The following is an 18,497-nucleotide window of genomic DNA, read 5'->3' as shown; positions in this document are numbered from 1 at the left end:
CAAAGTCTCAGGCAAACTGAGATTGTCTTTAGCTGAATTTTAGTTTGAATTAAGTGTTAGAAAGCTGCAGGTTCCTGATGGACTCCTCCCTACATATAAGTTACAGTGCTGCTGCATAAAACAATGATTTACCCCAGCATTAGTTTAGTTGAGAAATTAGACACAATCAGAGCTTTTTGCACAGCTGAATAAGAATATGGGGTGAGGAAAATGAGGAATGGTGCTTCATGTTGAAGGGTGATGCATTTTGCTAGGCTGAATACCTGTTCTGGGACTCGCAGTGGCATGATAGGCTCTGTAAAATAGAGGCCTGCTTGCACGATTTTGTGTTGGAATTGACTCTTTTAATAAAGAGCTTAGGACAAAAAAAAATCCCGTTCAGAGCTGCATAATTAACACCAGATAGGTCAGAAATAATGTATGGAGCACCTGAGTAGGAATAAAATTTGGATTTCTGGGGACATACTTGATTCTAATGGATCTTGCTTTCAGCAACTCATTACTCTGTGCAGGTATTTGTGTTGAAATTTGTCCAGTTCTCTTCATTGATGCTTTCTATGTTCAGCTTTTAAGGTGCTGGTGTAGCTCACCTGTGTCTGCTGCTCTTTTTGGAGAGCTGCCCCAGCAGTGCAGTTTCTGGGGGCTGTCAGAAGGGATTCTTCCCTCTGGATTTTGGGAGGGTTGGTGATGTACTCAGCCCTTCCCCAAGGCCCTGGGGCTGCTGAGGGCTCTCAGTGGGCTCAGTCCTGCCTGCTCTGAAGGGCACATGAGGGCTCCTGGTTTTCAGAGGCATGTAAGCTGAGTTGCAAGGCTCTCACCTAGCTGGTATTTTCTACAGCTTGGTAATGTTTGCTCTATATTTTTTATTTGTCATCTGCAAAAAATTCAATGATTAGTCTTAATATTTTTTCAGAACGTTTTCACATAACCAACTGTATTTCAAATATGTCTCAAATGTTCAATTATTAATTGTCATGATACCTACCTATGACTTTTATTGTTTATTTCTAGAATCTGATTTCAAGTAGAGCAAGAACTGTACAAGCTTTATTGTTAGGGGTGAAATTTAAACTTTATTGGGATTAAGTGTTTAATAATATAATTTGCTGCATATGTTGCAAATACAAGCTGCTATGAATAGATCCTCTGTAAAAAAAAAAGCATTTGATATGTTATGTATGGACTTAAATCCAGTATGTTGTTATCTTTAACTGAAGGAAATTATAAGAAGAGATTTACAGAGGAGGGTTTATTCTATTAACTTTAATTTCTTTAAAACTTTCCTCAACTGAAGTTGAATTTGATTTCTGTATTTTGACTTTGTTTAAAACGTGCTGTACATAACTTCCTCTGTTCCTTGAATATTATTCCCAAAATAGTACAAATTGGCTGTTTTTCATCTACATGAGAAGAGAAAAATATAATTAGTAGCAATAGGTGGATTATTTATTTAAGTGGGGTGCCCTGATTTTCTGTTTGTCCACTCACAGTAGACTTGAGGATTTAAGCACAAGGTTTCCTGTTACATTACTTGATTTTTTTAAGATGTAATTTTTATACCTTGCAAAGAACTGTGAGGGAGACCCTCCCTTTCCTACATGTCTTTGGCCCCCAGCCTCCCAGGAAGTATTAGTACAGAACACACTGATTTAGAATAGGTATTGGTTTGGATTCTTATGATTTTTAGTTAATTTGGAATGACTCTGTGTTTGTAAATGGCAGAAATGAAGAGTTTTGGACTATTTTGAGATTTAGGGACCATATTAAATCTTCTTGGCCTAGAACCTTTGTACTGGAGATTTAATTATTGTCCCACTTACTTTTAAAGTGTGTAGCTGCTTCTTTGAGGGTTTTATATAAGTAGGTAATAAGGGTTTTTAAAAAAATGGTTGTATTTTTTATAGAACAATTTGCAGTCAGTACCTTTGTTATTAAAGCTGGAATACACAAAATGTGAGAAAACACTGGATGCATTATCTTAACTCAAAGAATGAAAAATCATATAAGGAAGGGATAAGTCTCAGTCATTTTTGAATGGTTTTCTGCAAGAGGGCAAAAAATTCTAGACCTTGTGCAATGTGTAGGATTTCCTTCAGCCTTTCCACCAGGAACTATAAAAAGGTTGTATAAAGACACAGAATAATTACAGCCTGAGTCAGGCCAGCAAGTTGGCTTTTTTCACTATAATCACGATAAAAGAACATCTATCTTGGCCAAAAGAACTGGGCTCTGAAATAGAGATGTTCTGGACTGATAATTCCAAGTGCAGCCAATCTTGCAAGACAAATTCACAGGTTAAGATTTATATTTGGATCTTGTTATTTAAAATGGTTGCTGTTTAGGCTTCTTATAATACCATTTTACTCTGTGTAGGGTGCAGAGGAAACCAGGACTGTAAAATGTGCAAATGAAAATAGGAATACTGCCACAGATAACTCCAGCATGGCTTAACAGGGAGACTCTTATTGTTTTCAATTTGCAAAGCAGTGAAGAAAAGAACGTGAAGAAATGTATAATTATGCAGGATAAGAATAGATCAACTGAATCAGGAAGATCACAGTATTTCACACCACTGCAAGTTCACCAGATTGTGAAGGTTCCAGCTTCAGTAGTTTCTGGTGTTGTGGTTGTCTTTAGTCTGAGAAGTTATAGATGTATAGGGCAAAAGGAACCTTCTGCAATTAAATAAAAGGGCAGATGAATTTATTTCCCTCCCTTTGCACAGTCCATTGTTCTTGGATTCTGTCTGTATTTTGAAAAGCCTTAGAATGCTAAAGACAAACATATGAGAATCTGGAACCATGCTAAAGCTTTAGATACTGAGCTGTTAGGGTTGGCCTCCGAGCTCACATTAGCTTGTACTGGCAAACTAAGAGCTGACTGTGGATAAGAAAATTCAGGGGAGGTTATTGCCACAGATCCTTCCAAAAGTGCTCAGGAATAGTTGAAAAATATTCTGTAGGAATAGTGCCCCTCTGTAAATCTTTAAAATTAAACTATTCTGTCAAGAATTCTGTCTAACCTTAAGTGCAAATGGTAGTGGTAAAAGAGCAGCTGCTAGGTATACAAGAGTAGATGATCTTGTACCACTGGTTAGATGTGAGGCATGTATTGGGGACTTCACATTTGCCCTGGCCCTTGCTGCTTTAAAAGTACTGAGCAGAGTATCCCATGTCCTACAAGAGGCATGACAGTTTTTCAAAAGACAGGGTCAAGGGGAAAACCCAAGATGACGTGTACTCTTTTAGAATTCAGTAAATAAAAGATGCTTTGAAAAGCTTTTCCTTAGTAGTCATCCTACTTCTGAGCAAAATAGTGGTGTTTTCCACTTGGCTGGAGCAGGAGAGGCCAAATGAGTGGCCTTTAAAGGATGTCCATGGCTCTTAGAGCTGATTGCTCATTTTGCATGCAAGGTAAATGTGTTGAGAGATTTGATTGTACCAGCAGCAGCAATAAGAGTCAGTCCCTCCACAGCCTTTACTGCTCAATCAGGAGGGTTTTTCAGTAGCTTAACTATAGTCTGTGCTTTGTATCCAGCTGTGGATCTCTCAGTTCAGCTGCTGGTAGGTTCAGTGAAATGCCAGTAACTTGGTACCTGCTGAAAAATTATCACTTCCTCCAGTTACCTTCAAACTGCTGGTAAAGAGAGGGAAATGACCTTTTATCCTACTGTCCATCTGCTATGCCATCATAAACTCCAGAGCGATATTCCGGAGTAAAATTATTCTGTTAAATTTCCTGTAGAAAGACAATCATAATTGGAAAGCAGTGCATGACTTATGACCTGTCTCAGTTCATCTGTCCTGGGAACCATCCATTGTGCATCCACATCTGCTCCTGTACACCCACACAGGATGGGAAGATATTCCTCCACAGGAAGGTCTTCCGTTCCCTCCGAATGCAGGTGGTATGTATTGGCAAACCCTGTCTGTGGACGTGGGGGCCAAGTTCCCAGAGCAATGCACACTGAGAGGAGGAATTCACTCAGCTGCTAGAATGAGAATACAAGATGAGTGAGCAGGAATACAATCACAGGGCCCATCTTTCTGTGCTCCTTCTGGGATAACTCTTTCACTCGCTTCTACTTGCTACTTGTTGCATTTGAAATAGTGACTATTAGGAGGCTAAAATTACTCTATAATGGGATCAGTCACAAGGAAGACACTTGGTGCTTAAAATATTTAAAGAAAATGCAGAGCATTTAATAGGCCATCATACATTTTTAAATTCCAAAACTCTAGACAATGGCTTGCCTTTGAATTACAGGTGTTCCTAAGTGCTGTCCATTTTTTATCCTTTATTTGTTCATTGAATGTCTTGCTGTAATCAGCTGGATCATTTTAAAATCGCTTAACAAAATTTCCTTGCTGGACATGGAAGACGGGTGATAAAGTTGCAGTGTTGAAACTACCCTGATTAGAGCAGGCACCCTGTTCTGAATTAGCAGTTTCTATTTTCATTTTATGGCTGACTTGCTCGGCTGTGTCTTTTAACATTTCAGCAATTCTGCTTCATTCAGAGGATTTATTTCATTCTTTCCAGCAGCAGGGCCTGTGTTTATCTTTTCTCACCTCAGTAAGAGCCCTTTCCCCTACACTGTATCAGTCCTCCAGCATTACTGTACACATTGTAGAGAAGAATAAAAATGAGTCATTAAACTAATGACCATTAGTCTTAACAGTTGTCAGTGAACAGATGCCTGCAGTGCCTGTCATGTGAGCTTTTAATTGCTCTGGGGTTTGCTGCTGAAGCAGAGTAATCTAAGTAGTGGCTTATTAGTGAGCATACACGTGAAATGCTGTCAGTTAGTGCTGGTAAATGAGTTGTGACCAGGAAGGGAACAATCTTCAGACTAATGGTTTGTCCTCTTACTCAGTTGCATTATTTGGTTTTTGTTCTGCTATTGAACCTTTTTCTAGTTATCATTTAATTTCTAATGCTGCATAGTGTGTCTGGCTCAGTACAACACACAGTTAAAACTTTGCTCTGCTTGAGATGCTTTCACTGGCAAGAGAGAAAGATGAAATATACTTGAGCAACCACCCTTTCTCCCTTGCAAAAAGTGAGAGGAAGCTGAAAAATGGATGGATCATAAATATCAAGACTGGCATCACTGGACTGAAGGAATAGTTAAACTGAGATTTAAGTGTAGCTAAATTAGAGTGCTTGGAGAAGTGAGTTGCAGTGTTTGAGCAGTGGGCCTCAGTCTGGGAAACGATTTCAGCAGTAGCACATCAGGTGGGAATGATGATGCTGGAAGCCACTGTCAATAATGTCAAAGTGGCAGACAAATGGTAACACAAAAGTAATTTATTAGGGAAAAATGGTTTACTATGAAGTAGCATGCTTTGCCTCATGGTTGGTGTATCAGAATTCCTGACACCAGTAAAGCAAAAAAGCTTAAAACCTTTAGAGTATTTGCAGAAATGTGCTTCAGACTTAGAAACTGCGTGCTATGAACAGTTTCTTTTGGGAATTTCTTTTTAAAATCGTGCTGAAACAGGTGTGCACACGTGGAGGGCACTTGGCTGAAAGGCATTCACCTCATGTGCCTTATTAATAGCCTTAAACCAACATTCCTACAGCAGAACCGTGACCATTTAACTGCTTCCTTATTGTGAAAATGTGCCTGACCAACTCAATGTGCAAGGCTGCTCAGTCCATAAACCCTGCAAAGGGTCTCATTGCAATGGAGAAAGAAGAGTAGACAAAGAACTGGGTTAATATCTCTAAAATTATCAGAAATAGTGGAAAACTAGCAGTGGAAAAATAACATTTTCCTCACCATATGTTAAATGCATTTGTGTGCTGAGCTGTTGGAAATCCTAAGTGAGCCTGGGAGTGAACATCTGGCTGGGGCATTTCTCTGCAGTCTGGTTTCTTCCAGGTGAGAGAGGATTCATCAGCTAGAGGTGACAGGGAGGAGAACCACTTTGAATATTTACATTCCTATTCAGGGTGGTCTGTCTTTGTAAGTAGAATTTTGGGATACACCCCCTCTGCAGCCCCTGTTTAAAGAAATGATGACAAGATGGTAGCAGGTGCTCCTGGTGCTCTGCTGAGAAAGGTGCATGAGGAGCAGTGTTAGCCCAAGCTCTCCTCTGGCACCCACGGGACTGTTCAGTCATTGAGAAGCTTTTTGATGGCAGATATTGATTATCAGAAGCTTTCTCTCTCCCTGATCTGTCCAAGTTAATTAGTTGCATGCCCTTTGGCTTCTCCTACTTGATTTTTGGGTTATTTGATCTTAGAGTTGTGCAAAAGGTGTATTTTCATGCTGAGAAATTATTACAATTCTTGGTGGCTGAGAGTTTGCCTGTTTCCAGGTCAGTTTCTATTATGAGAATTTGTAGTCATTTACAGTAGCAGAGCAGTTCCATCCATTTCATCTACCTGTTTAGTTCATGATAAACACTACACTGTTGCTGATGACAGCATTGTATAAACAGCATGCAATGAAGAAAGATTACTAATGCTAGGGCAGCCTTTTCTGGGGGCTGAATGCTTGCCAATTTGTCCCTGCCACCTGAATCAGAAGCAGATGTACAGACTGAAGGCAGGGAGAAAACTCTGTCATGAGCAGTGAAAGGCATGGCAGTGCCCTGCAATATGTGACAGAGTCACTGTCCAGGTTTCCTCACATGACAAAAGTCTCTGGTTTTAATTGCACCCATGAATAGCTTTAATGCCAGAATCTTCAGCATTTAGCTCTGAAGCATATAGTGGCTTAGGAGTCTTTTTTTTCCCCCTAAGTGCCGTGGTTTTAATACCATTCCATCACCCCACACATTTCCCTTCTTTGTGTTTTCATTATGCAACAGGAATTCTCTTAAAAATCTGGATCTGCCACCAGCTCTAGCAGGTGTTTGGCTTCTGAGTGCCAGCGTTTTTTTCTTCACACAGCTTATGGATGAGAATTTCACTGCCCTCAGGCACAATTTCAACTGAAGTATATGAAAAGCATGTTACTGTGTCAGTTCAAATTATATCACTATTAAAGAAAAAACTCAAAAGGAAATTAAATATAAATAATCATACTAACATAACATAACATTAATAACATTAAGGTTATAATTTAAATTAAAAAGAATTGGGAAAATCTGAGTCAGAAGTCCCAGACTCTCCTGAGAGTGGCCATTGTAAATGAGGATATTGACAACTTTGAGTCACACACTGTGTCTTGATGAATAGTACAATAATACTGGAATATATAAGAATTAAGTGTATTTTTTAGTTCTGTATAATATACTGTGTGGGAGCTAAGTGTTGTGTGAAGTCTTGCATTCCCTCACCCTTATCTTGTTTATCTGATGGTGGCAAACACTCTTTTGCTGTGCCCCACAGTGTCCTAGGTCCCATTTTGCTCACAAATTGCCACCACTTGTTTTATCTTCCTTGGGATGTTGAGGCCTGCATGAAAAAAGTTGGCCATATGTAGTGGAAGGTATTTTTCCTTAAATCCTGAATCCTGCTGTCACACCACTGTGGGCATGTGTCTGTGGCCAGGTGAAAACAAAGAGGCATTTCACAAGATCTGTGCAGAATTGTTAACAAAATGGTGCCGTGAAGTTTCACCTGAATTTTTGCTTTATGTTATTTTTTAGGAGAGTTTTTGTTAAACTGCAACTTTTAGTTACTTGGGAGCATTCACACCTTATTTTTTAACATTTCGTTAGCATTATTAGAGTAGTTATCCAGTCTGGATACTGGGAGAGGCAATGAGGAGGAAGTAATTTATTAGAAAAGGGTGATCTTGGTCTTGCAAGCCAATTGGGTGCTCTTTATCTCTCTAGGAAAGGATTAGCCTCCTACAGCTTCTTGTTCTTCTGAGGCCTCTATTCATCCGTATTTTGTGGTGTTACTGAGTAATCCTGAGGTCAGTGTTAGTGTGCATAAGGGGTCTTGGCCCTTCATGGTGGAGGCTTCTTCCACCCATTAAAGGAATGACCCCGTGTCCTTTCTCATTTCATTTTGTTCTTTCCTTTCCTCCTTAAGCAATGTGAATCTTCATTCAGTGCATGTGTTGATTTGTTGAGCTTTATGATCCAGCTGCTTCTGACAGCAATCCTACATAGCCTTAAACTATTCTTCTTCCTTGCCTTTTATAAAGAAATCTGCAGTTCCTCAAGGATTATGCTTCCAGTCTCCTCCAGTTTGTAACTGGACCTGTAACTGGGATCACAGACAAGCAGGGTTGTGAGTTTCCTACAAAGGAGTGCAGTTGTCAGCATCTTGTCAGTTTAACAACAAAATAAATCCTTCACACGTGGTGTTCATGATAAAGGACATTAACAAAATGTCCTGGATTTGGCTGCATGGAGTTAATTTTCCACCTGGTAGCTGGTGTAGTGCTGCATTATGGATTTAGGGTGAGAATAATGGTGTTTTGGTTGTTGCTGAGCAGTGCTTTCACTAAGCTGAGGACTTCCCATCTTACACTGTCCTTCCAGCCAGGAGGCTGCACAAGAGACTGGGAGGGGGCACAGCCAGGACAGGTGAGTCCAAGTGGCCACTGGGATATCCCATGCTGGGTGGGAACAAACTAAACAATAAAACTGTGGAAAATTGTCCAGGGGTGGTAGGCTGGTGCTCAGGGACTGGCTGGGCATCAGTCAGCAGTTGCACTGGGCATCTCTTGGTTTTGTACACTTTTTACACTTTTTAATCATCATTATTATTGGGTTTGGTTTTTGTTGGTTTTTGGTTTTTTTTTTTTTTTTTTTTTTTTTGTTTGTTTTTTGTTAAGCTGTCTTTATCTCAGGCCAGGAGTTTTGCCTTTTTCCCAATTCTTTCCCCCATCCTGCTGTGAGGGGTGAGTGCGTGATGTTTAGCTGCCTGTCAGGTTAAACTGCAACGTGAAGCTTTAAAATAATATTAGAGATTATCCCACCTTCTTTGCTAAGAATGCTCATAGTACTTTTGTAATGTATTTTTTCTGTGGGGATCATGAGAACCCTTAGAAACTGTCAGTGAATAAAAGAGTTTCGTGAGAGTATGTGCCAATAATACTGAAAGGACTTTATGACAAGAATTTTACCAATTTTTAGGTTACTAAATAAGGAATAAAAAGAAGTTTTTGTCTGGAATAATGGAACATATGGTGAAAGAGGTGATAAAAAATATCTTTTTAGGCTTCAGTCACTTATGTCTGTCTTGCAAGATTTTTAAAAGGGGTTTAAGTGAAATACTTTTTTCTGTCTCATTTCCAGATATTCTTTCCTTTTGCTGTTTCATCACAGACGAGAGTTTATAAAGGGGATTCTATCTTAAACAAAAAAGGCTGAAAACATCCCCCAATCATTTCCATGCCCTCAAAGCACAAGCTTTGGGGAACATGCAGGTGGAATCTTCACTCACCAGTGTAGATTGCTTTTCTCTTGGATATAAACATACCTGTGCCCCTTCCCTACTCCCCAAGGCTAAGCTAAAGACTTGGGGAAATAATTGGGTATTGCATATTTTGAAAGCAGGATCTGATCCACAGTCACTAACTTTCTGACAATAATTGGAAGTGAGCTGCTTTGAGGTTTTCTTCTCTGGGTGCTGAATTTTCCCCCTTGGCTCTTATTTGTACAAAACTAGAGAGACCTGAGCAAGCAGTGCTGCTCACAGACCTACAAATGTTGTATTGCAAGGGATGCTGTCCTGCTACAGCTGGATTTGGGCCCTGGTTCTGTGAGAGGGTCCCTGGGAACTTGGCCCCTGATATCACTGGGAGCAGCTTCAGTCTGCTGGTGCTGCTCTTTTTAGAGCAAATTTTAGGCACATCCAATCAATTCTTTGGAAAGAAGGCAGAGTCTGCCTAACATAGAGTTTAGAAGAAGCTACACTGGAAGTAGGAAAATTTCAGGGTTCATTTCTTTCTGAAAGAAATATGAGGCAAAGTCGATATTTAAGCTGGGTTTTGAAAGTAAATGAAGTTTTGGCTAAATACTGCTGCAGCCTTTCAGTGAAATGTTTAATCTTTTAGCCAGACAATAACAAGAGAAAACATAAGTAATTGTTGATAAATATCCAAAAGCTTAATCACAAGTATAAATTTTAGAGGGTGCAGAAAAAGATTTTGAAATGTGTTGATCTCAGTCTGCAGCCCAAGCTATGCCAAAGAAAATGTATTTACATTTAATCAAGAAAAATGGTGGTAAAATGTCCTTTTGAAAAGACCGAAAGACGGGATCTTAATTAAAAAACTAAATGCTCTCCATTGTTCTTCCTGTTTCAGTGCTGGCTTGAAGTTGTACAAACTGAGAGCCTGAAGAGAGGTTTAGGCTGAGCACTTTTGCTCTGGTGACGTGATCTCAAACACATTCCAGTCACTGGAACGGCTGCGAGTGCTCCAACGGGCGCGGGATGGTTTGAGCAGCAGAGGTGATGTAGGCACTTGCTTTCCTGCAGCTGTGAATATGATTGTAGTTACAGCTCAGGTTCAGTTTCCAGTGATAGACATTTCAAACAATAGCTGAACTATCAGTTTCTAAGTTGCTTGCTGGCAGTGTTTTACTGTGTTGGAAAAATGGTGGCTTGTCCAAAATGTTTAAGAATTGTCTTTTGCTTACCTTTATATGTATCTTCAACTCAGAGGCACATTTTTTCCAAGCTTGTTTTATTTCTTCATGTTTAAGCAGGCCCAGGATGAGAGATGAGAGGAAAAAATCATTAGATCTGGGCTTAAATCAGACATGTCTTAAGTCTGCTTTTAACCAATACAAAATAAACATGGAAGAACAATCCCTGAGTCTCCCACTCCAGTTCAGTCCCCAGCAGAGCTTTTGACTCAGTGTTTCAGATTGTCTCAGCTGTGACTTCCCTGATGAAATCTGACAGCCAAATTTCCTTTCAGGATTCTTCTATGAAGAAGTGCTTGACTTCAGTTCAGCCAAGTCCTCTTTCATTTTTCCAGGAGAAATGACATTTATACTTTAATTCTGATTTGAAATGCTGGCCTCTTAGTTTAATATTAATAATTAAATAATTGGCCTGGTCTGCAGAAATGCTGAGCTGCTGGCAGCTTCTGTGGAAACTCAGTTCCCTTGCAGGGTCTTTAAATGTTTCAGAGTGTCTAGCATTAGGAAGCTGTTGCTGTAGATCTTGGCCATGACAAAAGCTAATCTGACTCTTACTAGATATGTATTCATCAGGATTGCTCGCTCTGGAGATAGCTGAGGTTCTGAACTGTTAGTGTGAGATTGTTTATCTGGAAATACACTTTTTCATGTTGTGGTGAAGCTGGAGTGCTGTGCTCTATCTAACATTTTTGTATTGGAGTCCTTGAAAATCCATTAAACTAAACTGCTACTTAGCTGGTATATTACTTCCCTGGGGCGTAAATCAAATTCTGCAGCAGCTCAGGAGACACATATTTAACTTGAATTAAATGGGAATACACACATTTTGGTATATGATTGGACTTGCTGTGCATATTAATCTGACAAACATGTATTTACAAGTCATTAAGAATGCAGATAGTTTTTCTCATTTTGCTTTTCTCATCTTTTTTTTCCCCTACAACAATGATTTTGGAAATGAATGCTGCCCATTTTCCACTTCCAACAAGAACTAATAAAAGAGCCACAAAACTATGGAAAGCAAACTGCCTTCACTGTATTTCTCTTTTCTTTACAGAATTTACTTTGGGCAGGGTAGTGCACTTGTGCATAACTGTAAAGCTTTTGTTGATTGGACCTTTTATCTTTTGTCTGTGTTTCTTTTAAAAAGTAAGATACTGAGGCAGTTTCAGGAAGAAAGTGGTATTTGTAATTTTCAGCATTTGAAATAAATAATTTTGAAGCTTTCCTCTGCATTACTTCACTTTGCTCTCATTATGCTCCCAATTTTAGCAAGGACACAGGCTTAATTAGGGAATGACTGATTTAAGTGTAGGTAATGTTTATATGTATTAAGTGTACATAACAGGAAGAGTTCTTACTTTTCTCTGTATGTGGTTCTTGGTGCCAAGAAAGTCTAAAATTAAAAATTCCTCTGTACCTGAAATATTAATGTTTTATTTCTAATTATGTTCAAGTAATTTCTTTGAGCTATTACACCTCTATTTTCTCATTTTCTTGACCTTCACAGCTCAGATTTAATAGAAAGTTCCCTTTCTAAAGCTGCTGCTGTCTACATGTAAACATGGAACAATTCCTTTCAAGTCTCCTCGTGGCTGTGATGAAGTAGAATAGTAGCATGCTATTATGAGGTTTGGTTGAGCTTTGTCTTGGCCTTAGTATCAAATTATCTCCAAGAACTGTAGACTAAACCAGATTTTTTAATTTATCTGAGATTACAATAGCAGTTTAAATCCTTGGACAAAATTGTTACTCTCTAACTTGAAAGGAATGACCAATGATTAATATTTATAATTTTTAGTAATGGAAAACTCTACAGATTAGTGATTTGATAATTTTAAGCAAGCTGGATGAAAATAGCTAACATGAATCCTGGGTCTTAAGGGAATAAAGAGCAGTTAAAGAGCAGCACTTTGCATTGTGTGGTGGTTTCAGAACATGCCAGAGGGATTAATTTTGGGTGAAACGAACCAGAAGTTGTGCCCAGCAGAACCTTCTGCTCAGGGACTGGGAGAGGCTCAGCTGTGTGTGGGAGCTCAGTCCTCCCCAGCCTTGCTGCTTGCTAATGGCAGCATTGGCTGGGAAGCACTCAGTGACCATTCCTCTGACTCTCAATAGTAAAATAAAATCCTCAAATCCTCAACTCCAGCAGCTTCTAGTCAGTGTTCTACGCAGCAATGAAACTGTGGAGCAGCAGAGGCAACGTGCAGCTCTTGGTGGAAGGAGATCTAAAAACCAGAGCTTGGATACAGGCAGCTCTTTGTGTCTTGTGCAATTGAAAGTGGAAGAGTAATTTGGTCTTTCCGCGCTCAGGTGGGGAGTGCTGAGTGAGGAAGCAATCACAGCCTGACATCAAAGCTGTGCCCCAGCATAATAAAGGCCTGAATAAACCCAGTGCCTTTCACACTTCCCTCTTCTGCTGATCAGGACAGTTTCCTTGATCACATAGCAGGAAAGATGTAGCATGGAAGGCCTTATTTTTTCAGTTTCTGACCAATAAGTTACATGTCCTTATCAACTAGGAAGATTTTCAAACACTGATCTGTTTCCAATTTTTATATTTATTTTTTTGTCAGTAGGTAATATATACTTCCTTGCTACATGATGTATTAATGTCAGTGAGTTTTATGTAGTGATTAATACTATATCTGCTTTGGCTAGGTTATCACCCTCTACTGTCTTCATATGCTTAAGATCATAAAAGCTGGTTTAAAATGCCTACTTTAAATCTTAAGTGTACTTGTAACTTGACACATTTAATTTAAAGCTATTGAGATTAAACTGGCCATTAAACAGGCCTAAAACACTAGCATGAAATGTAATTGTTTTCTGAAACTTGCACTTATAGTCTTTACTTTAAAACATGAATTTATATCAGATTAGCTAAGTCATTCAGAGATGATCTCAAATATACTATAAACCCACAGACTGTTGAAATTTGAATTATGTTTAAGCCAAAGTGCCCATAGAAATATAAAAGCCTCATAAGGAGCATTGGTGGATTCCTCAGTGGGGAATAAAATGGACTAAGTGGAAACATTCTATTTTGTGTTCAGTACAATGTATGAATGAAATTACATTGGGAACATGCAGTTTATTTGGAGGTGCCTGCATCTAGGTGGTAAAAATATTTTTCTGCTGCTTTGGTGAGTGGATACAAAAGAGTTCTTTGAACATTTGAAGATTTGACTTTTTAAAAATTAACCTTTCAGTTTGGGTTGTTTATCAGATGTAAGTTACTGGTTTCAACATCAGTTTGTCATGACAGCTGATAGTGTGTTCTTAGTGGTTTTTTTTGTTTTGTTTTTAATTAATTGCTTGACTGTATGCTTTCTTACTTGACTTAGACCAGACAGGTAGCAGTACCTATTGCTGCAGCTGACAATCAGTTTCCATTGTAACCTCCTGTGTAACCTTATAAATATCTGCATTTTACACTGAATTTTCCATGCTTGGAAGCCAGATTTTGCTTGCCTGAATCTAGCAAGCATTCCTCTGCTCCTCAAGTGCCTAGCTGCTCGTGAGCTTTTCACGAGAAAATGGAATGTGTGTTAGAAACCCCTAGTTTTTCTTGTTATGTTTTTCAAATTGCTATTTCAGCTTCAAATATTGGCATGCTTTTTATTCAAAGCATAATACTGATTAATGTCCAAAGACTTTATATTTTAAATATTTAAACTATGAAGATGAGAAATGCAAACAAGTTTACTGCTATGTATCCTCTTGACAAATTTGTTTATGAGAGATTAGGCAACAGTGTGATATATACAATTAGCTAAGAAGTATGGTGGAGTAATTTTGATTCTCTCCTGCCTGTAAATTAGAAAAATCTTCCAAAAATATTGTTATTAATCACTAGCACTTAACAGGATTATTTTCCAAAGTATTCTACAGATATAAACTAAACAATTCACCATTAGGATAGGTCAGTAGGTGTTGTTTTACACCTGGCAAAACCGAGGTAGAAATGATAAGTACTTGAAGCCAGGCCACTTGAGGCTTAGAATGCATCTCTCTCATCCATTAGCCCTGTGCTGAAATCCCAGGATGACATCACTGCCATGTTCCCTCGCAGAGGATCTGTGGATAGCCCAGAGAAAGCAGGGGAAGGATGCCAGATTATGTCAGCCCCTCTCCTGTCTGGGCTGTGCCTCACATGTCAAGGCTTGCATCAGCTCAGATTCTGCAGCAAGCAGCACTGCAGACCTCCTCTGGCGGCCTTATGGGGAAACTGTTGTTACCAAATGTGGATTTGTTATCCGTATTTTATTGCTTAGTTATGCATAAATAAGGGCAGTTGGCTAAAGTGTAAAAGGGAGATCTCTGCTGCAATGAACTTTGTAGAAATGTAAGGATAATATGGTGTGAATATGAATTACTCTTATGTAGGCCTGATGAAAAAATCCTCTTTACAATCTTGTTCAGTCTTGCATGCTGAAATGTGACCTTTACCCTAGTCTAGACATGTCCTTTGCAAGCTATTTCTAATTTATATGAAGACTGCTTGATTTAAACCGAGTATGTTAATCTGATGCTGTCATGACTGATGGGGTTTGCAGTCTGAGATGCTGACAGCTCTCAACAGAGTAAGCAAAAGCCATGTAAGCTTCTCCAGACCATCCTGCAAATGACATGCCATCTGCTTTTTATGAGATAACTTGTGGGCTTCAGAAGGTGAGCTTAGTGCAAGAGAAAAAGTGCAGCAGGTCTTACCTTCCTTTTTCACCACAAACTGCTCCAAATTATGTTGATTGCTTTAGGAATCTCTGGTTAGCTGGCACCTATATTTGTTACAGGTCTAGCCAAGAGTCTAGAAACTGGGTGATGGCAGCTGCCAGCTTTCATGTGAGATTGCTGTGTAAATGTCAAAATATACTGTTTAATTACACCCCTATTTATTGAGTTTATTCATTGGTAAATGTCCAGCAGTAACTTGCACATTTCAGGCTTTTTTTTCTTCCCTGAAAGGTTTCAACCTTTTGAAAGGGAATCTCCTTGCCCTGTCCTCACTACACAGCTGGACTCAATATTCTGCATTCAAAAGATGATTACTTATTTTCTCTTGTATACAAACCAGTTGGCTTCTCAGGGCAGTGTTAAATGCAGGAGGAATAAGGGCAGGAAAGTCTGTGCAGAACATTTGCTCATATCTGGGTTGCTTGAGACCTCCAGTGCAGGAGATGCTGCTGGCCCAGCACGGGCTGGGTGTGTTGGGCAGCCTCAGATGTGCTGTGATGGCTCACCAGGCACAGATCCTCCAAGCAAAAGCTGTTTCTCTGATCAGACAGGTGTCAGACAGCCCAGCTGGAGGTGCCAGCTATGATTCTCACAGAATTAACTCCTCTGCAGCTTGAAATGAGCCCCTTTTTCTTTCCCAGCCTGTTCTTCCCCAGTTGTGAATAGCATCCTGAACTAATAGGGAGCACTGCCTGTGTTCACTCCAGTCATTTCCCACTCCCTATTTCTTCCTTGCAGTAATATCTTCCTGAAGATAGGAAAGTAATTCACAGTGTCATAGCTTCCTATTGGACTAGATGAGCCCTCAAAATATCTTCTAAGCTGAGTTACTCTATGATTCTGTCTTTGTTTCTTCCTGTAAAAATAAAATATGTTGCATTTAACCAAAAGCCTGTGGCCTGCAGTAACCACTTCTCCAGTGAAGTGTATGAGGACAAAGAAAGTGTAACATTGCTTTTTGAATATCTTTGAGCAGTGATGTTTGATAAGCCATAGATGATCTCCTTTGGTTTAGTATATTATTCTGCAACTGAGGCATCTTGTTTTGGATTAAACCTCTGTTGGTATTTAGCATGTCTCCATCACAGCAAAATTCACCCAGAAATACCATGCCTTAAAACACAACATCTTTTTTTTTTCCTCCTACAGAAGTCCCTGTCTAGATTTTGTAATTATATGCACAGTTTAAAAATAATTACTTGTGTTTGTAGTAGGTGTAACGTGACCTCTCTGATTTCTTTACAGACGAGAGCAGAGCAGTCCCAAGGTGCATACTTCCTGCCTGAGTTTGCACTGTCTCCACAGGGGAGTTTTCTTGAGGACACCACGGGGGAGCAGTTCCTCACTTACCGCTATGATGACCAGGTCAGTGTGCCATGTGTGAAAATCACAGAGATTGATTGGTTCATGTAACTCTGATATCAAAGATTACCGTGGAACAGATTCAGATTGAGAGTATGCCTTATCTTTTGAAGGCACATCAAATTTATCACAAGCTGAATGATAACACAGTATACAAAATCCAGATTAAGGCCCTTAGTTGCATAAACAATAAGTGATACCACTTTTGGAAAATATTAATAGGATGTAATGGAGATAAAAGCAGCAATATTTTAGTGATGTGTTGATAGATGTTCATAGTTATATCCTGCAGAATGTGTAGAATTAGAAGTGATTGCCCTTTCTGTGAATTGTTTGACTCAATTTATTTTCTTTAATGGAAAAATAAGTGTTAGGCAGATTTTGTGTTTTCCAGCTTGTGAAAAGTCAGAATATTGTATTAGTTCATGAAGTTTTTGTAAGGGAAGGTTGGGCCAATTATAAGAAACAAATGGGAATAATGGATGGAACAGTGTTTAGAAAGAAACAAATTATTTTTTTTTAAGGTTAAAAATTTTTAATGCTTTCTCCAGACTCATAGAAACATTATGTTAAACATGGAATATAGATATAAATGTAAAGAAAGCAACATGAAAGAAATGCTGTTAATCTTGGCAAAAGATCTGAAGTAAACCTAGGAAATGTGTGGCGTGCTGTGGAAATTTACTCATAACACAATGTGTTCCAGGAATCAGTTGAATTTCACATCAAAACTCTCTGAATTACACTCATAGACACTTACAGTACATTTCTTAATGTAAGAGGAGGGAGTTTGTTAGGAAACACTCCCTGTAGAAGTGAGAAAAGAGCCAGACTTCCCCTGCATCCCAAGGTGTGGTTCTGTCAGTGATGGGCAGATTTATTTTGGAAGATGGGCTCCTTGCAGGAGCTACTTGAAGAGAACAGTTTGCTCATCACTATCCTAAAAGAGAGAACTGAGGTGAGTTTATTTAAGCTTTAATCTGCCAATGTTTTAGACAGACAAAAGGAAGCAGAAAAGCTACCATAGAAAGCATGCTGAGCCACTGTGAACTATTTGAATTTAGTTTAAATGTTTACAATAATTCATACTTTTGCTTCCCTAGAGGGTCTTGATTATCAACAGAAAAGGTTCTTGGATAAGACCTTCCTTGGACTAAACACCTGGGAAAGCAATAACTTACAGGACAGTAAAATGCAGCTGCAACTCAGGCTGCATTTAATGACAGTAGTTGAAAAACACTATAAAGGTTATACACTTTGATCAGAATAGTTTCCATTTAATGGAGCACGTTTTCAAGAAGATGATAAATCAAATATAACAGAGGCTTAGTCTGAGTCTTTGACTAGACTGTTTGGACTATGTGAATAATATAGCTGATTAAAAAACAAACAAAATGAATCCCCTTGAAAAAGCCTCAAATACCAGCATAGCTCTCTGCAGAAGCCAGTTCAAAGCCCAATTCCATTTGATGGAAAGAATTCCATTTGCTGGAAAGTTTTCCAATAATTCCATTGAGATCTGAATTGGATCTAGGATATGGCCAGCTTCTGTTCTTTCATAAATGTGATTTAGTTTTGAAGCCTGCTCTTCCCAGACACTTAGCAGTATGAAATTTAGTTTGAATTCCTGGAACTGAAAGTGGTGCTGAAACATCAAAATGTTAAAAGTAAAAGCAACTGTATTAGCAGTAGTTTCTTTTGAAGAAAATTCAGTCCCTAAGCATTATTTATTGAAAGTTACAAATACATTGAATGCAGATGGAACTGATCTATATCTCTAGCTTTATCTTCCTGCAAGTATATAAGGATTTCTTTGGTGAATAAAAAGATTTT

General features: G+C 38.9%; 1 protein-coding gene across 4 annotated transcripts in view; it reads left to right on the top strand.

Moving 5' to 3' along the window:
* ADAMTSL3 (ADAMTS like 3) overlaps window positions 1-18,497 on the top strand; it is a 170,465-nt gene that overhangs the window by 13,256 nt on the left and 138,712 nt on the right. For all 4 annotated transcript variants that reach the window (XR_013184084.1, XR_013184083.1, XM_077185255.1 and 1 more), the window contains exon 3: window positions 16,548-16,667. Coding sequence is in view for 2 of the 4 variants with exons in the window: in XM_077185255.1 (XP_077041370.1) it covers window positions 16,548-16,667 (120 nt within the window). In the remaining 2 variants the exon portion in view is untranslated. The remainder of the gene's footprint in view (window positions 1-16,547; window positions 16,668-18,497) is intronic.

The sequence above is a fragment of the Agelaius phoeniceus genome, chromosome 13 (assembly GCF_051311805.1).
Source record: "Agelaius phoeniceus isolate bAgePho1 chromosome 13, bAgePho1.hap1, whole genome shotgun sequence".
Classification (NCBI taxonomy): Eukaryota; Metazoa; Chordata; class Aves; order Passeriformes; family Icteridae; genus Agelaius; species Agelaius phoeniceus.
This window is presented reverse-complemented; position numbering and strand designations above follow the sequence as displayed.